General features: G+C 48.8%; 6 protein-coding genes across 6 annotated transcripts; 4 read left to right on the top strand and 2 right to left on the bottom strand.

Annotated features, from left to right (window-relative positions):
- Positions 1-539: 539 nt before the first annotated feature.
- Positions 540-961, top strand: FOMMEDRAFT_88318 (uncharacterized protein; the record flags this gene model as incomplete). The annotated part of the gene is made up of 2 exons (XM_007267976.1): positions 540-717; positions 774-961. Coding segments are annotated over 2 exons (366 nt in total), but the record flags the coding sequence as incomplete, so codon positions are not given.
- Positions 962-2754: 1793 nt separating this feature from the next.
- FOMMEDRAFT_89866 (MFS general substrate transporter) lies at positions 2755-4916 on the bottom strand (the record flags this gene model as incomplete). The annotated part of the gene is given in 14 exon segments (XM_007267975.1): positions 2755-2950; positions 3032-3111; positions 3167-3324; positions 3379-3480; positions 3536-3634; positions 3654-3655; positions 3684-3833; positions 3896-3990; positions 4045-4165; positions 4218-4344; positions 4404-4513; positions 4578-4659; positions 4721-4736; positions 4791-4916. The coding sequence occupies 14 exon segments, from the start codon at positions 4914-4916 to the stop codon at positions 2755-2757; spliced, it is 1464 nt and encodes a 487-aa protein (XP_007268037.1).
- Positions 4917-5593: 677 nt separating this feature from the next.
- On the bottom strand, positions 5594-9899 carry FOMMEDRAFT_135096 (structural maintenance of chromosome protein 3; the record flags this gene model as incomplete). Its single annotated transcript, XM_007267974.1, has 14 exons — positions 5594-5778; positions 5832-5874; positions 5925-5974; positions 6022-6181; positions 6240-6536; positions 6600-6872; positions 6922-7095; positions 7161-7944; positions 7998-8137; positions 8188-9267; positions 9321-9517; positions 9566-9670; positions 9719-9808; positions 9860-9899. 14 exons carry the CDS (start codon positions 9897-9899, stop codon positions 5594-5596), a joined length of 3618 nt encoding a protein of 1205 aa, XP_007268036.1.
- A 1425-nt stretch (positions 9900-11324) lies between these two features.
- Positions 11325-13929, top strand: FOMMEDRAFT_89506 (DNase I-like protein; the record flags this gene model as incomplete). The annotated part of the gene is made up of 4 exons (XM_007267973.1): positions 11325-12582; positions 12636-13123; positions 13175-13393; positions 13447-13929. 4 exons carry the CDS (start codon positions 11325-11327, stop codon positions 13927-13929), a joined length of 2448 nt encoding a protein of 815 aa, XP_007268035.1.
- Positions 13930-14675: 746 nt separating this feature from the next.
- On the top strand, positions 14676-16367 carry FOMMEDRAFT_21278 (cytochrome P450). The gene is made up of 2 exons (XM_007267972.1): positions 14676-15080; positions 15138-16367. The coding sequence occupies exons 1-2, from the start codon at positions 14723-14725 to the stop codon at positions 16265-16267; spliced, it is 1488 nt and encodes a 495-aa protein (XP_007268034.1). The 5' UTR covers positions 14676-14722; the 3' UTR covers positions 16268-16367.
- Positions 16368-16636: 269 nt separating this feature from the next.
- FOMMEDRAFT_125150 (MFS general substrate transporter) lies at positions 16637-20769 on the top strand. Its single transcript, XM_007267971.1, has 10 exons — positions 16637-16758; positions 16812-16821; positions 16871-16930; positions 16982-16996; positions 17054-17114; positions 17167-17386; positions 17442-18051; positions 18113-18133; positions 18191-18997; positions 19056-20769. Exons 1-9 carry the CDS (start codon positions 16663-16665, stop codon positions 18880-18882), a joined length of 1785 nt encoding a protein of 594 aa, XP_007268033.1. The 5' UTR covers positions 16637-16662; the 3' UTR covers positions 18883-18997; positions 19056-20769.
- Positions 20770-21197: the final 428 nt, after the last annotated feature.

Below are 21197 nucleotides of genomic sequence, written 5' to 3'. Positions count from 1 at the left end.
GTGGCTGCCTGTGGAAAGCTGACACCGCGGGCGGTCAAGAGGCGAAGGACAAAAAAAAGCGAGCTGTTTCGAATTTCGACGTGGGTGACACGTGATTCTCGGTAACTCAAGATATTCTCCTTATGCGGAATTCTATCTCCGTTACGGAAACTTTAATTCTCATATTTTTACCAAATGCTTTCTACGACGATAAGTATTTCGTACAAGGTATCAGCTTGCTCATGATAATCACTGGGGTTTCTTTTAGCAACAATAGTGTAGATAGGCCACATAGGGTTGCCAAAAAATGAGGGTGCGGTACCCGTTGCCGAGTCTATTGTCCTTTTGTCCTCCCTTTTGTTAGTGTTTGTCCGCCGTCTCCACGAAGTTGCTACAGGCGCAGTATATAAATCTTCGGATATGTGAGGGGTGTGTCTTTCGTTCTCTTCCAGTTCGACCCTTGCATACGACTTTCTTTCTTTACCTACCAGATTTCTTAGGGCCGGGCCCTCCCCATTGAGTTGAACATTCATTTAAAAAAGTCAAAATCTACAACAGACATGCTATCCACACGCAACTCCTTACTCGCACTTGCCTCTTTCAAAGTCCTGCCTCTTGTTCTAGGTATCCCTCTTGGAAATACCTTCCTCGCTTCGTCTGACCTCCTAGCAAACGGACGAGACGCGCAAGCACTTAATGCCAAGTTCGCTACCCTTACAGCAGGTGACTCGTGTTCAGGTAAGCCACTTAGTTTTCTTGTTGTAGCTGAAGGGGCAAATTTAAACTATAATTAGATGGCGAAAACGCGTGTGTTGGCACCAAATTCGCTCAATGTACGGGCGGAACGTGGTCAGTGAATGATTGTGCGGGTGGAACGCAATGCTTTGCGCTGCCGCTTGTCAACTCGCGCGGAACTTCTGTCACTTGCGACACAGAGAATGACGCCCTTGCGCGTATTCAAGCGACAGGTGCAACAGGAGGTCTCACTGGGGATGGATCAGCAAACAATAATTCTACCTCGTCTGCTTCGAACGGTGTAGCGAGTCCTTCGATTGGTGAATCTGTTACAGATGGAATTGCCACAAATACTGCCGCATCCAACTCTGCAAGCTCCACGGCCGCACAGTCCGAGTCGACCGTGGCCGCTTCCGGTACCGATAAAGATGCTCTATCGCCTGCTGCGTCTGCATTGGGTGGTTCCGGTGGTGACTCGGACGGTGAAGACGGAAGCGATGGATGCACACCCGGAAACGATTCCCTTACGTCCGACTCGACGTCCGCTGTCGAGACGAACGGTTCATTATCTATATCTGGCAGCGGCGCAACCGCAACCGCAACGGCCAAAGCCCAAGATGGACCGGTATCTACCGTTTCCAATGATCCCGCGAAGGAGTCTTCTTTAGCAGATCTCCGTAAGCGCCAAGGTGCCATTGGGAACATACAAACGACTTCGATTCCAGCGTCATTGGTCGGTTCTGTGCAACCGAGCGGTACCGCGAGTGAGACCGGCTCTTCTGCTACGGACCCGCTCGCAATCGGCTCAACCACCTCTGCGTCTGGCAGCTCTGCAGGATCTGCTGCACCAGGGGCTTCTGGAGCGACCACAGTAACCGTAACAGTCACGGTTACCACCAACACTGCGGCAGCGGGCTCGAGCGTGGCCGGAGCACAGGACCCCCCTTCCACGAACACAGCTCTAACATCTCAGACTGGGGCCACTGGAAGTGCCCCTCTCGGAACTGAAACACCACCTAGCTCCGCTGTCACCGGCTCGGTTCCGAACCCTGCTGCGAATGCTACTGTGCCCGGTTCTCCAGCGATCAACTCGCCAACAGACACTGCTGTTTCTGGTAGCGCTGTAACTTCTGCAAATGCGACGCTTTCGACAAGCAGCGTGAATGACCCTCTGCTTACTCCTACCGCGAATGATCCACTCCTTACTACCACTGCGAACGATCCCCTTCTTACTACTACTGCAAACGACCCCCTCCTCACTACTACCGCGAACGATCCCCTTCTTACGGCCACCACGGCCGGTGCTGGAGCGAGTTCTCTGACATCGACATCTGGATCGGCAGTGCCAACCTCTGCTGCGACGGGTGTCGTGAATCAAGTTGGCACTTCGTCCTCCCCCCTTGTAGGCACCTCTCCCATTTCGAGTGGGGTCTCGACGTCAATTACTTCACTAACGGCGGCTCCGGCGCCAACGACAACCGGGACTGTTTCACCTCTCTTTGCATCCTCTGACATTGCATCCATGCTGACTGCGACGATTTAATATCTCCCATCCCTTCCAGGAGCTGTGATGTACGATGATGTATGCATGGACTTTTTATAAGACATTCTTGGACAGTTGTGCTGTGCTTGTCTGTGACATACTGTTATTGTAGCAAATAGAATTAAATACATACAATATATACAGTAACAATGATATGGCGAATAGTCGGCGAATATGAAATGGTCTGAGACATGACGCACACGACATATAATTGAGCTGGGTGATTTGAGGTTGCACTTCGCATCCAAACTGCGGTGAATACTCGCCCAAACACAATCATGATAGTTACATCTCCAGAAAACATTTCCAGCTGACCTATGAGCATGTTATCCACCCTGTGTCAGGACTTCTCACATCAATACAGGAAGTTATGACTACGGATAGTTATACAAATATGTGATGCCTAAAAGCTTTCGCATATACAGATCGTAGGGTACCGACTCGGATGAACAGGCAACAAATCAGTAAATAGCGACTGCTGTAGTAAATTCCTTCAATTATAACGCGTATCGGAAATCCGGGTGCTTATCCCCAAGCTCTGTCCATGCACGATCTCCACCATCCTGCGGTGCACCTTTATCATTCTTGTTGACATACGGGGCAAGTAGCTCGTCGCGCCTGCGGTGTTTCTCGCGCGTCGCCCACGTAAGGTACAGAACGTTAAAGACGGAAAATACGAGAATGAGGATCGAGCTACGGGTGTAGAATGAATCATTAGCAGTGTAATGAAGTGGGGTGGAGGCATAATGACTGAGAGCAGGAAAAGGAACGTACAAGACGATATTCATGATAGTAGTATCCGTAAAGCGTGGTGCACTTTTTGTTGGATATCTCCATGTACTCAAAATACCTCCCTGTCAATTATAATGATTTAATACATGCGCTTGTCGGTACAATTCCGACACGTACCGCATTAGTCGCGACAAAACCCATGGCAACACTTGTTGCTCTCCTGTAATGTGGCTCCGAGTTGTTCGCCATCCATGCAGAGAGAAGAGGAGGTAATGAATATGTCCCAGATACAGAAAGGAATAATGAACCATATGACATGCTCTTTGATGTCGAACCTGTACATGAAAGTGTCAGCTGATCCAACACAGAAAATGCATTCCAAAACATACGGAGGAAAACAATAAATCCAACCATAGCAATGATAGCATTTATCGATGCGAATAGAGCACGTTTTCTTAGTCGGTCGGAAAGATACGAGCTAATGAGCGTCACTTATTACGGAAAGAGTTAAACTTCATGTTGAAATGTGGGCGAAGATATATTTACCGGCAAATCCGGCGGCAAATGGTCCGACACTAATCAACTGCGTGTGCGTAGTGCTGAATCCGAGCTGGTTTACGATGGACGGTAAGAACAGAGCAAGCCCTATTTCAGAGACATCAACTTCTGTTATTCACCCCGTCAAGAAATCTACTCGCCATAGAGTGTTGTGCCGTTCATGAAAAGCGCAATGAACACTAGGATGACTTGAGGCGACGACCAGGATCGCCAAACTTGCCAGAAAGAGAACGTATCAAGCGGCGATGTCGTCGGACGATCCAATATAAGGCGCTTCGTTACAATACTGAAAGTACGTGTCAATTTCCTTTATTTCAAAAGCTTCTCTTTTTAAGTTGGAAAACGTACTCTCGCTCCCTTTGCGTCAGGAAACGCACGTCCTGGGGTGTTGATGGAGTGAAGAAAAAGGCACATAGGCCAACAAGGCAGGTAAATGTTCCCTCCTGTGCATTTTTGGTTTATTAATTATATCACGACCAATTATAGTGAGAACCAACCAAAATAAAAATCCATGCCCATCCTGGTCGTCCTCTCATACCGTCCATGTTTATGATAGCAGCTGCAAGCAGACCTGAGAATGCACCAGAAAGGGATGCAGCGGAGAAGAACAGGGCGATGCTTCGTGGAAATTATTAGCATATTTTAATACTCATTGAAGAGGTCGCTTTACCGGACGGAGAGTTCCTTCCGAGTGTAGAATCCAGAGAGATACAGCACAATCCCGGGAAACATTGGGCCCTCGATCAGACCGAGAAAGGCTCGAATCGTGACCAGGCCGGCATAAGATTTGACAGCGCCTAGGTTATATATATCATTCAAGTATTCAACGATGCGCTTGGTCTGGATGGGGCCGCACCTTGAAGGGCACAGACCATTCCCCAAAGTGTCAGGATTGTGGGCATCACAAGGTTAGGCCCAAGCCGCCTTAGTAGAAGGTTGGAAGGGAGCTCTGCAGCGATATACGGGCTAAATACGGATAGTGCATTGTCAGGTTTCCGTCCATAATGGGGAAGAAGTCAAAGCACCGCACACGTAGAGAACCGTGACACAAATCTGGTATTGATGGTCTGTGAGCTTGAGGTCTTTTTGCAAGCCTGCTACGCGAGCATTGCCTAGAACGATGTAGTTTAGCAAATGATGCACTCTTACTAAAATGTGAGAAAAGCACAGTACCAATGTTTGCTCGATCCTAATGAGCGCTTGTCAGTAGAGTAGATTTTACAAGATAGAAGAAAGAACTAACCAAGAAAGACAAGAGGTAGAACATTGTCATTAGCGGGATCAAGCAGAAATCCAGCTTCCGCACAATTCTGCGTTCCTCTGCAGGATCAATTTTGAGCAATTCATGATCACGACTGGCTTCTGTCATTGAAGGCGTCGGAGAAACTTCTTTCATCGACTCTGCCGCAACTGACTTTTCCATCGTGGACCGACGAGAAGCACGAGATGGCCAGAAAGAAGGAACGCAAGTAGAAGGGCGTTAAAGCGAACATCACTCTGGGGCTGACCGAGGTTATAAAGGGGTGGCGTGCCGGACCCGATGACATATGACTATGAAACCGCGTTGAAATTTGATATCGCCAATGACCAGAAAGCGTTTCTTTCGGCGGCACTTGACCCTGAGTCTCCATTTAGTTGGATTCTGTCTATCGACAGATGGTCCAGGCTCGCAAAACTTCGCCAGCGAAGTTACCGAGGCCATCATCTTCGACTTGGTCTTTGTACGGCTAGAGGCAGAGTACGAGCGAAGACGCGGAAGACAAACTCTATTTCCCTATCTGTGAACTGGTCAATCAACACAAATGAGGTAAACTAGCACAGCATCCCAATTAAATCGGAAGCAATTCAATTAGCAATACAGTCGATACTCGGAGACAAACAGAACAGACGAATGGGCACAAATTAGTACAACGACGACGGCGACTACACAGTCAATAATGTACAAAGAAGAGGCATCTACGAATTAAAAAAACTAACAGAACCGTAATAAATTATTGCGCTTGTGCCTCCTACAATCGTCGGAACGTGAGTTGAGCAAATCCGGAGTCACTTGGCGTCCAAACGTACCTGATCAACGAATTCTTGTGCCTCCTCTCTCCGAATGCTCCGAATGGAGCTAACCTTTTGATTATTAAACGTCACACCGTAGAATTTGTCCGCGGTGACAAGCATTTCTGGGCGGAACGTGGTCGTAATGAATTGCGCGGAAGCAGATAGCTCATGGATCATAGCTATTATTAAACGTGAGAACTTCATCAATGTTCAAAATTAAAAATGTGCCCACATGCCACTGCCGTTCGGTACTGAGCATCCAGGTTCGCATCAATCTACCAAAGTCGTAAGCGCCAATGCTGATAGTTCGGTCAACCAAGCTCACTTCGTCGAATAAATAGAACGGGGCTGGGTCACACTTCTGGATTGCAAAGACTGGAGATAATTTAGCATCGACACTGAAGACCTGACCTCAAACTCACCAGTGGCAAGTGCTACCAGCGACTTCTGACCACCAGATAATTGCTGTATGCGCAAACCCTCATCGACCTTCGAGTTAAACGACACCTTTATCGAAACTCCCGTATAGTTGTCAACCGAAGATCGCTGAGTATCCTCATCCTCCTCCATGTCGTCCTCGTCCTGTAAATACGTAATATGTCAAAAGAATAGGTGAGGGCCAACAGCACATCGTCCTTACCTGATCAATGCGTCGCTGTATGATAAGCCGCCCCTTACCAGCAGGTACAAGCTTCTCGAAAACTTCCTCGAAGTTTTTGGCAACCTGCTTGAATGTCCGCTCAATTGCTTCATCTTTGCGCATATCGAGCACCTGAATGAGCTCTTCGATGGACTTCGCTGATTTGTCGAGCTCTTCGCGCCGAGATAGGAGCTGATCGCGCTGCTTCGTGAAGTTATTATACTGCTCAAATGCTTTCTTGTTCACATGTGCAAACTTCTTCAGGCCTTCATTCACTGTATGCAGCTTCTTGACGAGCTTTAAGTGGAAAAGTTATCTTTATCAGAAAGCTAGAATATTGGTCTAGTTAAACAAACTCACCCGATCAAGCTTGTCGTTCGTATATTTCTCAAACGCTTCTTCAGGTAATACACCAAGATCGCGAATGTTGCGATTACAATCATCCTTACGATTTATCAGCATCTGCTTCTTTGCGATATATCGTTCCGTGTTTTTCTGTTGCCTTGAGATGCCTTTGCTGTCCTCTGATTGTTGGTTTTGCATCTCCTCAAGCTTCGTCCGGAGTTCTTGCAACTTCACAGAGAGTTTATCACTCTCTTTGTCCATATCTTTGCATTTATCAGACAATGTTGGCTTGTAAAAAGGAAATATACGCACCAGCTGACTTCTTTTGCAGATCCGCAATGGACTTGTTCAATGCCTTGAGCTCTCGGACACGTGCGTCATAGTCATCTGCGCTAAATGCTGCCCCAGAGTCCGCTTCTCCAAGAGATTCTAGTTTTGCCTGCAATTCTTCCCTTCGACGGCGGAGACTCTCATTAAGCTCAATCTCAAGGAGATTCTTCTGGCTGCCCAGCTGGAAATAGATAACAAATCTGAATAAACAGTGGGTATTCGATAGGAACTAGTAGTTAGACATACCTCGCTTTTAGCTTTGCCTAGTTGGACAAGAGTTGCCTGTCGTGCTTCAACTTGCTTTGTCAATCGAGCAATCGTCATTTCCTCCTCGGGACTGAGACCCCTAGCCATGGGCGTTTTCATTTCTTGCTCTTGGTCGTTAATCTTCACCTGCAATCCAGCAAGTTCTGCTTGAAGTTCGTCAACATCCTGTTCTCCTTTGGAAATCCTATCCCTCAGGCGCTCATGCTCTCTTGTTAACGAGGTAGCCTCTTCCACAAGTGGGTCACGAGAGTTTTGCAATTTCTCCCTCTGCGTGGTGAGGACTTGGATACGACCGACAAGTTGCGTGATCTCCTGTTCAATTACTACAATCCCGCGTTTGACCTCCGCAAGCGTTGCTTTGTCCGAATCGTACTTCTCACGCCACGACTGCACACTGCGAATCGTATCAATACGTGACCGCCGCACATCATGATAACCACCAGTTAGTGATCCCTTGCGGTCGACTTTGTCTCCATCAAGCGTGATGGTGTTGAGATTGTGGCTGCGGACATATGCTGCGGCGATGAAAAGGTCACGACAAACGCACGTCTTGCCGAAAACTTGTTTGAACGCCTTTTCATGTATGGGATCAAACCGTAATTTGTTGATGAGTGGGATGGCATCTGGTGCATTGGGATATGCGACGTCCTTCGGCTTCAGGCGGTTCAAGGGCATGAACGTGACACGACCCGTCTTCTCCTTTAACATGATGTCGAGTACACGCGACGCTGTCTCATCTGTGTCCACAACTACGTGGAATAGACTATACGGCGAGTAAGTATTTAACTATATTTAAGCTTCGGTAGGAATGCTCACCTGCTGCCAGCGGTGAGTTCGACGGCCGTGTTAAATTTCTTATCTGTTACCTCGAATAGTTTGTAAAGAGGACCATAAACACCACGAAGGCCGTGTCGCTCCGCAATCCTTTCTACAGATCGTAGGCCGGCTCCCGTATCCTGGCGGCAATCAGCATTCAAGTAAACGGCGATAATTTGATGGAACAAACCTTGTCCATCATACTCGCCAAGTCACGCTCATGCTGGCGCAGTTCATTCTCAGCGTGCCCAGTTGTACTTGTGAGCCTGGCATCCTCACGCCAAAGCTCCTTCCTTTTTTCCAACAGCTCTGCATGCTTGTCTTTTACTTTAGAAAGCTCTTCAGACAACTCGCGTCCCTTATCGCGACGGTCTTCCAAACGTCCTTGTACGTCTTCCGACTTTTTGGAAAGCGCAGCCAATGCATCGCGTGAAGCAAGGAGATCGCGCTCTGCGGCCCTCAAGTTGACCGATTGCTTGTCCTTGTAAGCACGAAGAGAAGCGATCTCAGCCGAGAGGAACTGGTCGCGTTCTGCGCGACTACGGAAGCGACTTAGTCGACCCTGTTTTTCGTAGAGCATTTCGAGGTGGGCACGAGCCTCGTCGAGGCGAAGACGTTCCTCTGCTTCTCGAGCTCGATGCTCATCCCATCGCGGGTTCAGTGCTTGCAGAGTATGCTCCTTCTCTGCTATCTTAGCGTTGACTTCTTCAAGTTCGGCCTCCAGTTCTTCCCGTTTCCCACCGGCACGCTCCTTCGCTGCTTGTAAGTCTTCGATATTACATTCTAACTCTGTCCGAGATCGGATAAGGTCGTTGATCTCGCTAGTAAAGCCATGCTTGCTCAGCGAAAGCGTCGTAGTGCTATGCTTCGTTTGTTTGATTTCTTCTTCAAGTGCCTGTATTTCCTTTTCTCGTTCATTAAATGCCTCGCGCCTTACATTCACGCCGTGAACTTCTCCCCGCCGTTCATCTTCCAATTCTTCGAGAGCACCAGTAACCTCTTGCAATTCCCTCTCAAAGAGAGCGTATTCGAGACATCTTCGCTCTCGATCCTTCTCTTGGTATTCCTTCAGCTCTTCTTTTTCCTCTTCTAGTTCGTTTAGACGACCATCAATGTAGTCAAGGAGTTCGCTGATCTTTTGCCGTTTTGATGATGTCTCGTCCATGATTCGGAGCGATTCGGTGCGGCGCTGTTCGTACACTTTAGTTCCGGCTACTTCCTTAAGCAGAGCAAGGCGTTCGTGATCCTTGGCATTTGTAAGAGCAGTAATCTATATGGCGCAATTAATTTTACTCTGTACGTTATAATTATTCATCTACTTACTCTGCCTTGAGGTACGATGTAATATGGATTTGCTCTGCTGAACCCGGCACTTTCTAGCAAGCTCATCACATCTGCCTTGGACGCGCTCTTTTTATCCAACGTGTATTCGTCTTTCTTAAGACCAATGGTTCGTCGAATAGTTACGGTGGGATTTGGGGTCGGGAAACGAGCAGGCTGATTGGTGAACACAATTTCGACTGCAAAATGGGTTACTAATAAGTGATGTTTATATTGGTTTGTCGTACCATAAGCCGAGAGTGTTGAAGTGACGGATACGCCTTCATGCAACAATGCTTGTCTTTCCTCACGCGACATAGATGAATATGCGTCTCCCAAGACAAATCGAATCGCTTTAGATAATCAGTATAGCGGCCTTTGACAGACCCCAAGATACTAACCGGCGAAGAAGTTACTCTTCCCGCTTCCATTGCGCCCGACAACGACATTGTGTCCAGGTGAGAAGGGCTCAATTTCCGTCCTGTCGCGATCTTTTCGAGTATCAGTACGACTGTATCCTAGAGTTACAATGCTATTCTCACAGGACTTGAAACCCTGAATTGTTAGGGTTTGGATGTGCATGATGGGCAGTGGAACAGATACGCTCGACGCGAAAGCTGACTGCGACAGTGCGAGTCTCAAAATGCCCGTCACGCTGTCTCCCGACGCGTTCTGTCACCCTTCCAAACATGGTCAATTTGCTTAATAATAACATCAAATACCAAAAATAGACAAAGTCGCGCCACCCAGCATGGATTCCCTCCGTCGTTGAGTGACATCCAGTGCTTGCTGGAACCGAATCCATCCTTGTCGTCGTTCATCTATGATCTCTCGCGATGTCCTCCGACACTCAAGAGGAGGCACCTCCCCTTGCTGTCAGCGCCTTGAGGAGCAAATTCGAGAAGCTTGCCCAGGATGGCTCGCCCGTGTCAGCAACACCGAGTAAATCGGCCGGCTCGACGTCCGCATTACCTCGGACGCATGACAGTGGCCTCCTTACGCCGAGCCCGACGCGGCATCGTGCTGCCTCGGGTAGTGATGTTGCATTGGATGCTGAGACGCCGTCTACCATGCATCACATCCGCACATCGAGCTCTTCATCTGACCTCAAGATTGGGAGACGGCCGCCTCCGCCTCCGCCGCCCCGATCACCCAAACCTGGGTGTTCTCCTGTTACAAAACCTACGATTGCACCGAGTAGCCCTATTCTGTCGCCCGAGAAGCCTGCACTGATGTCCCGTAAACCGCCTCCACCGCCAGGCATAGCTCAAAATGAAGAAAACGTTGAACCTGGCGTGCTGCCGGCCGGGGGAGTTGCATCACTTCGCAACAAGTTCGCGATAAAGTGAGTAGAGCTGATATTCTATCACGCAGACTGACCGACTCGGCTTCAGTGGTGCTGGTGAGCGGGCTTCTCCAACGCGTCAAATTCCAGTCGCAGGAAGCCGTATTGTGTCCCATTCTTCAGCCATTTCATCACCTCGTCAGTTTAAAGCAGAGGACTTACCTCAACATAATCATCGCCACTCTGTATCTGCATTACCGGACAATGGCCCTCTCATTCGCTTCGACGACGATGAGGATAATCCGCCAGCTCCACCCCTCCCTTCTCGTCCCTCTCCGAATCCATTCGAGTCCGAGAGTTCGAGTTCCTCGATGACTACAGGGGATCCGGAAACTCCACTAATAGAATCACCAGAATCCATACATCGTCCTCCTCCTCCACCTTCCCCCCTGAAAAACTTGAAAACCCGACCTGCTCCTCCTCGTCACGCTTCGCTTCCCATGCCTGCAATTGAAACCGCAACTACTCCAAATTACGATGCCCATGACTCTTCAAGTAGCAAGTCAAACACTCCTACTCTACAAGTCCCGCCTCCCCTTCCTGTTCGACGAAGTCCTCCGAACTCTATGAGAGATTTACCCCAGCAAATGCGCCAATCCCTACGTACAGGCCCTGTACATGAAACAGACACACACGATGGTCTACACTCTGCTCCTCCTGCCATGGAACGCAAGACACAGTTCGCACCACCTCCAGTGCGTATAATTGCCTTAGGTGACAAGCTGCCACCCCCGAGGCGGCCTCCGTCTAATGAAGGGTCAGACTCGGAATCTGTTGATGACGAAGAAGCTCAATCAAAAGGGGTTCGTGCGGGAGAACTCCCTGATGCATCTCATTCGTCCCGCCGTCCCCCGCTTCCTGGTCGTTTAGAATTTGCACGAGCACGGATTCCCGTCACAGCGCATACAGGCATCATCGCTGTTGCTGGTGCATATGTAGTCACCGCTCATCATCACGTAAAAGTTTATGATTTGGCTCGTTCTCAATCACTCCTGTATAATATTGACCTGAAAGAGGCTGGTTTTGAGTGGCGAGGTAAAGATCCTCGAGTGACAAGCATGGAATTCAGACCAGCAGGGGTCGATGAAGAACGTGGGCGTTTCGTATGGATCGGCACGAAGGATGGCACTATCTGGGAACTGGACGTTCAGAGTGGTCAAGTCACGACGCTTCGCTATGCTGCGCATGCTGCTGCAGTCACGCATATATTCAGACACGGACTTAACATGGTTTCACTCGACGAGAACGGAAAAGTGCTTGTATTCTCGCCAGATCCAGAAACCAGTGTCTGTGCTGGAATGCTCACCAACTCTTCTCCACGTGTAGTGCGCATCACGGAAAAGCAAGGATTCGCGAAGATTTTGGGTGGTCTTCTCTGGACCTCCGGTGGACCGGGTTCATCCGGGGCTGCGCAAGTGAACGGGGCTGGAACGTCAGCACGCGGACCTGTCGTGCGTGTCTACAACATCTTGGCACATTCTGGAGGGGGGAAATCTTTACTACCACTCGAAAGTGCGGGTATAGGTGCAGTAACTTCGGGAACTGTTCTTCAATCGTCTCCCGGTAAAGTATTCCTCGGTCATGAGGGAGGATTCATCTCCCTATGGGATCTGCATTCAGAAGATGGTATGCCTGCCTGCACTGAAGTTGTCAAAGTGTCTGCGTCAGACGTTCTTTGCTTGGAGGGCGTTTGCGATCGATTGTGGGCCGGAGGTAGGAAGGGCCTGATATGCACTTATAATGTCGATTTCAAACCATGGGTTATCACAAATAGCTGGATGGCTCACTCGGACTTACCAGTACAAAAGCTCTTCATTGACCCATTTAGCATAGAGAGATGCATTCAGTTGTCGGTGATAAGTGTAGGTAGGGATGAGGAAGCACGTTTTTGGGATGGTCTCCTTGGAATAAACTGGATAGGTCCGTCATTTCCTTTCTTTGACTTTTACAATCTGATTCTCTTGTAACCTCAGATGCCGAGCTTTCAAAGCGGGAATCTTCATTTTCTGTCTTCCGTCCTCTGACAGCCTTAATCGTATCGTGGAATGTTGACGCTGCAAAACCAGATACGCTCACGGGCTGTCCTGAGAATGTTAACTTCTTTGATGAAGTGCTCCAATCTGTTGAATCGCCAGACATCATCGCGTTTGGTTTCCAGGAGTTAATAGATCTAGAGAGCCGTAAGATGGCGGCGAAGACAGTCTTACTGGGCGGGAAGAAGAAGGCGGCGGATGGTTCAATCTCTGAGAAGGTGTCGCGCTCGTATAAAATGTGGCACGACCGGCTGAGCTTGGCAGTACGACTTGCCATGCCTCCGGATTGTCCATACACAGTTGTACATGCGGAGAACCTTGTAGGGCTTTTCAGTTGTATTTTTATCAAGTCTTCAGAACGCAGGGGATTGAAAGACGTCGCAATTACTACCGTGAAGCGCGGCATTGGAGGCATGTATGGTAATAAGGTGAGTGGAGGTTATCATATTTATTGTCTCACCGATTGAGATCCGGGCTAGGGCGGTATCGTCGCTCGTCTTGTGATTGACGATTCGTCTATTTGTTTTATCAATTGCCATCTGGCGGCGGGCCAACATCATATTCGAGCTCGAAACGCTGATGTTGCAGCTGTGCTTGACGAGAAGGAAGTATTTCCAGTAGCGATCTCAGATTCCGAGTGCATCGCATATGCTGGTGGTGGGGACGGGACCATGGTCCTCGACCATGAATTTGTTTTTGTGAGTAGCACTTCGTGTTTGCGGAGCTCATGGTGACTAACCGCGATTCCTAGCTTAACGGTGACTTGAATTACCGAATTGAGCAACGGCGAGAGGCTGCGATTGCTGCCGTTCACGCGGGTCAAATCGAACAACTCCTTGCTCACGACCAGCTCCTCCGAGAAATGCGTGTTAACCGCAGCTTCCGTTTGCATACCTTCGTCGAAGCACCAATCGCCTTTGCCCCGACTTACAAATACGACCGACGATCCAATAATTATGACTCCTCTGAGAAGAATCGCATACCAGCATGGTGCGACCGCATTCTGTACAGAACACGCGATGCAAATCGCGTTCAAAACCTGCATTACCGGCGCTACGAGGCAAACGTGTCTGACCACAGGCCTATTTCTGCTGCTTTCCGCATAACAGTCAAGTCTGTAGACCACGCGAAGCGATCCCGTGCTAAAGCGGAGGTTGAGGATCTCTGGCTGGATCAACAGGTAGTAAGACTTTCGGATGCCCGTACCTTCTATGTCGAGCAAGCATTGCTTTGAAGGAATTTTTTTTTTGGTGTGTGTATTGTTAGTATCAACATCAGTTCGCATCCGTGCTGTCAATCTCCCCTCGTATTGCTGTCATCTGTTCCTGTTCTCTTCTGGACTTTCTTGCTCTATAATGACTCTTTATTATTAATTTGCATCGAACTCTTGAAGATGATGATGCTGTACTCTGCATTAATCAGTCCTACGTACTTGTAGCCGATACAGTAATGATAATGCCCTCATTGGACTATGTGCCTGTAGCAAATAGCGGAATGGAATAGGAAACCGTATGGACATCCAGGGCAACAGTTCATCTTTACGAGGGCATATCACAGGAGGCAGAATCCCATTTTGCAATCCTAGGAATTTATTACAAAATTTGAAAGCTACTACCTGATTACTGGAAATACATTCTAAAATAAATTCTCTGGGTTTCAGAATAGGTTTCTGCCTCCTGTGTATGCTGTGTACCAAGCCAGAGTCTTTGCTGCCGATGAAAGTGACGCCATTGTCACATTTCTCCTTCGGCGTCCTCTGCCGTAGGAATTGCCTGATTACGCACGAACGAGAAGATAGAAGTATAGTGTATAGACAAGGACTACTCAATCCTATGCGTAAGAGAGGAGGCCTGAGATTGTTAGTGAGTCTCTCCGCGTCTAAATTACGCTTTCCCTATTACGCGTTACAACACCTTTCTAATCATCAAAATCAGATCTGGACCCGTTTCTGAGCCCACCAAGTGGTACGAGGACGAGAAACACACGGCTACCCTTTGCCCGGCTAGTTTCAAAACATCACAAGTAAAATGGACTTCTCCCCAAAGCTTACAGCGTCCTTGCTTGCACTTCCGACAATTGTGGTTGGTGCTATCCTGTACGCGGCACACAGGTTCACGACGCGCATCTCACCCACCATCCCTTACGCTGGCGAAGAGTCATTGAGTGCACGTTTGAAGGCTCCTATTGAATATGGCAAGGACCCCGTCGAGTTCCTTCGCAAAACGCGTAAGAAGCTTGGTGATGTTTTCTGTGTCGACCTGTTCGCTTTCAAACTCGTTTTTGTTCTGGGCCCCGAGGGAAACAAAGCGATATTACGGGCACCGGAAGAGAAGATAAGCTTTTTGGAACAAATAAAATGGGCGATGGGAGCGACGTTAGACGGCAGTAAGCAAAATGCGTTGTTTCATTTTTTTTGACTAACTTTACTAATGAGTAATCCAGTGTGGGATGTCCCAAGCTGGAATGCGCTCAGCTTCAAGTTGATCAAGTTCGCTCTCCAAAAGCAAGAACGATTGCAAACATATGCTTCTCAATGCTCCAAGGTGACGGAGGAACATTTCGAAAAGTGGGCGGCGAAGGGGAAAGTTCCTCTTTTCGAGAGCATTTCACATCTTGTCATTGCGGATCTTTTGGTCATTCTCGTCGGCGAGGAGTTTTACAGAAAATATGGAGACGAGCTGATCCCGATTATGGCACAGTTTGAGCGAGATTTGCAGAATCCAATTCTGCGTATTGTGCCCAACGCCTTGTGGGGGTTTACGAAACCTGGGAAAGCGTTGTTCAAGGCTGGAGATCGGTTTGACGAGTTGATCAAACTTGAATTGGAGGATATCATGTCTAATCCTGAAAAGCACAAAGGGCGGGGCGACTATTTTTATTATATTATAACTCAATGCGGTGACAAGTACAAAATTGTCTACGGCAAGCACATAATGAGCGTAGTCTTTGGTGGACACGCTAACGCAGCTATGACGGTTCCTTGGATCTTCCTCCATGCCCGGCGCACGCCAGGCGCATTGGATCGTATTCGTGAAGAAGCTCGTTTATCGTCAGATGTGCGCAAACCATACCTCGATGCTTGTTTGCGGGAGACAGGCCGGTTATACACGAACACGACGATGATGCGTTTAACACAGGAGGCGACAGAAGTTGTTGGGCATACAATCCCTGCAAACACATTCATTGCTTGCTCTCCGTTGGCCACTCAGCGAACGGATTCCTCGGAACCAGCAGGGATCTTTGATGATGCCGCACACTGGAATCCGGATCGTTTCCTCGCGGATGGTGCATACAACAACTGGTTCCAGCGCGTCGAGTTCGTGCAATTCGGACTGGGCGCACATGCGTGTCCCGGTGAGAAACTTGCACGCGTGCTAATATTTGACCTCATGCTGAAGACGTGGATGGAAAAGTACGACATTGAAGTCGTCTCGGGGCTTGAGGAAGGCGTTAAGGGTGTTGATGGCGTCGGAGCGGAGGGTGCCTGGACTGAGGAGAACTTTGGTACACCATCTATTCGCGGAGAGGACGTAATTGTATCAGTGAAGAGACGGGATGGCTCTGGTATTTAATCCTTACCGGGTTTTTTTGCGGGATTTTCGTTTTCTAAATAGTATATATCTACTGTAGTATTTACATTTTACATAGTATTAATATTATTTTTGTAAACCAAATAATCGACAGGTTTAAAACACGTGATGCTCTCCTCATTGTTAGGTTCCTTCAATTGACCAACGCTGCGAGTTGTCGGGCCGCTTCCTTGCAAGCTTTGCAGTGCAGTGGTCATAATCATTGCCGTGGGAGGTCTGCCAGGTCACGGCGTCTGATTGGCGGCTTTACTTAGACCAGCGTTCCATCAGCTATTCCGGTCACCAGTGCGTTCCCTCGCTGCGCGGCGCTGAGCGCGTTATCGACATTATACTCCTTATACCCGGTCCGTCCCTATCTTGCCTATGACCGTGTCAGAATGTCCTCGCGTATAGCACCAAAGGTGCTTTCTGTCCCCCGCCTCACAACGCTTGCGAGCTCTATTGTGGTAGCGCTGAGCTCTGGTACGAATTATGTGAGTCCCCTGACGCGTTTCGCACACGTATTTGAATTGAACGATGGTTACAGGTGTACTCCGGTAAGGAAGATGACCCAGTGATGATAGCAGATGCTGAAGTTGCACGCAGCGTATGCCCCACAGCTTGGAACGCAACTACGGATATCACATACTAAACTAAATATTATTGGTATGGTGTCGGATGCCTAAATCTTGTAGCCGAGACTTACCTTTGTAATAGGTCTTGCGGGAAACAGTACGAGTGACTAGTCATTAAAGAGATAGACACTTAATGATTTGTTATGCTTTGCAGTTGGTGTATATAGTACAGGTCCCTTCTGGGGACGTATTGTTGACCGCCGAGGACCTAGAATGTAAGCACTACCCGACTTGCGCTTTTCGCGAACGATGCTGACACTTCTCAAGTCTGCTTGCCAGTGCATTTGCGCTGTTGCTTGTTGGGTACTCCGGAATACGCTATTTCTACAATAATCCAGACCACGCGGGAGCTAATGCGGATGCTGAGAGAATCTCGCATTTTGCATTTGCTGTCATGACTCTCTGCTCATTCTTCACCGGGGCAGGTGGAAACGGTGGATTTACCAGCGCTGTTAATGCAAGCGCAAAGTCATTTCCCGATGAAATGGTACATATTCCCAATGATTTACATGTGTCACATCCTATTCAAATCATTCTTCTAGAGGGCATCTGCGACGGGGCTGGTCATATCCGGTTTCGGTCTCTCGGCATTCTTTTTCTCTGCTCTCGCGAGGATTCTATACCCAGATGACACGTCGTCATTCCTATTGGTTCTCGCTCTTGGCACCTCTTGCCCAATGATTCTGGGCTTTTTCTTCGTGCGGCCGATACCTCTACCCTCTGATAGTGACGACTCCCCTGATCCAACCCCAACTCCGGCCCCCGGACGTTTGAGTATCACCGAGGTCCCCCACGATGGGTTTGCACAGTCTGTTGGTGTTGACAGCGTATTTGCAGGAGACGCTCTTGTTTACGAGCATCACGACGATAGCCAAACGACGTTACTTGCAACACATCGCCATGCTCACCATCATCAACACCGCTCGAATCAAGACGACGAATACGCGCACCAGAACCTCGGTTCACCTGCCCCGCGTCGCCACTCTGTTGAGTTCGCCGTATCTTCACCGCCCAGTGGACAACGTCATCGCAGTATGTCTGCCGTGTCACACAAGAGCCGAAACCGTGTTATCGAGGTACTGCAGGAAGTTCACGGGAAAGGACTATTGCTCAGTGGCGATTTTTGGCTTCTCTTCTGCATCATGTCTTTGCGTAAGTTTAATCACGCTACTTTGTCACAGATACAAAGACACTGAGGTGCATTAAATTTTAGTGGCCGGTACGGGGCTAATGTGTAAGTACAGTACTTCAATCTTAGTTCTATGTGTAATTAATTGTTTACTTTTCCTAGACATCAATAATGTTGGCTCTATTTCCCAGGCACTGTTTGCACAAGGTGATCCAGACTTTGATCCCGTTGAGTCTGCCAAGTGGCAGAGTACGCAAGTCTCGATCATCAGTCTTGCAAATTTCATCGGTAGGATTCTGAGCGGCGTTGGTGCAGACCTCGTAAAGAATGGCTTAGGTGCACCACGTACATATTGCATCTGCGTCGTCGCCATGCTCTTCGTCATCTCTCAGGTAATTGCAACACATGTCGAGAACGTGCGAAGCCTTTGGCAAGCATCTGCGCTGCTGGGAATCGCGTACGGAGGGATGTTCGGCCTGTTCCCGACCATCGTCATTGAATGGTTTGGCCTTACGCATTTTTCGGAGAACTGGGGCTTTGTGTCTTTGTCGCCGTTGGTTGGTGGCAACCTCTTCAGCCTGGCGTTTGGCCGTAACCTCGATGCGCACAATCCACCAACTGAACCTGGTGATAGCTCGCCGTCGACGTTTGCGGCTCGCGCAGGTCTTCCGGCAGGCGAACAGTGTTTCGCGGGTCGCGATTGCTACGTCGCGAGCTTGTACCTGACGATAACTGCTTGTACAGTCGCAACAGGCCTAAGCTTCTATGCAGCATGGAAGGATCGTCGCCGCATGACCGTGAAACCAGCTGATTATGAGGAAATCCTGTGGGAAGACGACGAAGAGGAGGTTTAGAGGTCCGAGGACCCTTCGCACATCTTCGTGTACATTACGCGGCTTGTTAACGATAGATTACATTATGATTACTATTAATTTATTCCAGAGAGGTGATTTGTGTCATTCGGACGTTCTTAGAGGGAGGAATTTTCAATATCCACTCATTGTGAAAGTTAACATCATAAACTCACCATCTAGACGGCCACGTAATATGTTCTCCGCATTGGGAATCATCTCTTCTCCAGCTTGATTGACGGCATTTGCTGCGAGCTCCTTCGGAGTGTACGCGCCCTCCACGACGTATTCCGTCTCGAGCGCCCGGGAAAGTAGCACGTCGATAAGCCAGAATCGTTGTGTGCGCATTCTTTCTTTTTTCTCTTCTCGGAACGTTGTGGGTGGTGCTTCTACTGATTCGTTTGGATCTGTTTCATCGCTTGCATTGGTCTGTACATCTTCCTCAGGGTCCGCTTTTCCCTCGAGGCTGCCATCTGCTTTCAATCTGCGATCTATAACCTGTTCTCCTTCGACTGCTACGTCCGCCTTTCCCTCCTCATTTCTGTCCATTACGGCATCGACAGCGATGTCTGGCGTCGATTGTGAGGATTTCGCTGCGTTTGATGAGTCACTCTTCTGGTCCTCCTCCCTTGTTTCGTATCTCGTCAAAACCTCCTTTAGCGACTTCAAAAGTTCCAGATGAGCAATAGCTAACGCACGCCTCGCAACACTAGTAACCCGACGCGTCAACTCCCAATCACTGACATTCTTGATTCTTCTCCTAGGAATTCCACGCAAGTCCAGGAAGACCTCCGCCCAAGATTTCGACGCACTTCGAGAATGCAGGTCTCGTTGACACCGTATGACAAGGTTTTTGACGACGCTATTGATAGCGCGCTCCTCTAAAGGGATGTGTGCCCTTCTATATATTTTGAGTGCGATAATGGCTGCAGCATAGTCACGGAGGGTCACGAATTGACTCAAGGCGGCGCCAAGGCTGACCTTCGTGAGCACGGGTGTCCGTTCAGTGATAAGGCCCCTGACAATGAATGCGTGCAACTCGCACATCTCGCGGAAGAGTACACGAGATGATACATAAAACTCCGTTCGCATGGTTTGAGCGTCTTCGTTCGCAAGGCGGGCGGCAGCAGCAAAGAGCTGTGAATAGGTCGTCTCGTCAGGATATACTCCATGCGAGATATGCGAGCGGAGCGTATCGTACAATGCGAGTGCGCGACTGACATGGTTATGTCGCAACTCGGCACTGATAAGTACGTTGATGAATACGGTATCGGGCCATGCAAAATCGCGAGCCATTCTGTCCAGGATGGGACCATACAGAATTCGAGGGTCCGTATCTGATTCTGCGGCGAGTGCACCTTGTGCAAACGTAGTGTAAGGATAACAGTATTCCGGGTCCTCTTCGGCATTCACAGGGGCTGCATGTTTCGAATAATATTCCAACCAATATTCAGCGTCGACTCTTCGATCCGCCGAAAAGTAGAATTTGATCAAAAACGCAACGGAGATCGAGTCCAGGCGGAATCCCTTTGGACGCTTTGAGATGTAGAGGTTCACAACTACCTTGATATCCTCTGCTGCATCATCCGAAAGCATGAGCATATACAAGAGCTCATGTACATGCTCTTTTGCGGCTGTTTCGTCAAATATTGTCCTCCCTAAGAGTTCGCCAATGTTGTTCAGGTACGTCCCACGCATCATGAGGTGGTTAATGTATTGTGCGGTAAGGACCCTAGCACGCAGAGGAGCTGAGATCCGCAGGGCGCCACTTTCCATCATATGCACAACATGGAAAGCCTCACTGAACAACTGTTTCCGGAGAAGCAAGTCAAGGACTGCTTCACTTGTCTCTTGACGCTCCGACTGAGTCACGTCATTATTTGAGACCCTCTTGGTTAGATAGCCGGGGACGACGAACGGGACGTGGTTATTGATCAAATGGTTCGCTCTTTTGAGTACAGACTGTTGAAGGGGTGATGGCTCTTTCCGAATGGTAGTGGATAGCCTGCGAGAGGTGGCAATCCCAAGGGACGTTCTGATGGAGGTCCATCGTTGAAAAGAGCATCTTCTGAGGAACATAAACGAGCCCTAACGTCGCGCACGAGTTGTGAGGCAATTAAAACGGAATAGAGCACTAGAATAGCCGGATCATTTGAAGACACAAGCAGTCACAAGGTATTCGCCGGACCGGAAAAGAAGATGTGCATGTGCAGAGAGATTCAGACTCAGAGAAGCACAAAGATGTCTTAGGTCGGAAGCAAAAAATAAGCGTCATAAAATTGGACCACGTGTTCGACACGGACTGTCACACGCCGCAG

Source organism: Fomitiporia mediterranea, assembly GCF_000271605.1.
Source record: "Fomitiporia mediterranea MF3/22 unplaced genomic scaffold FOMMEscaffold_8, whole genome shotgun sequence".
Lineage (NCBI taxonomy): Eukaryota > Fungi > Basidiomycota > Agaricomycetes > Hymenochaetales > Hymenochaetaceae > Fomitiporia > Fomitiporia mediterranea.
Note: the sequence above shows the minus strand (reverse complement) of the source record. Positions and strands in the feature narration are given on the sequence as shown.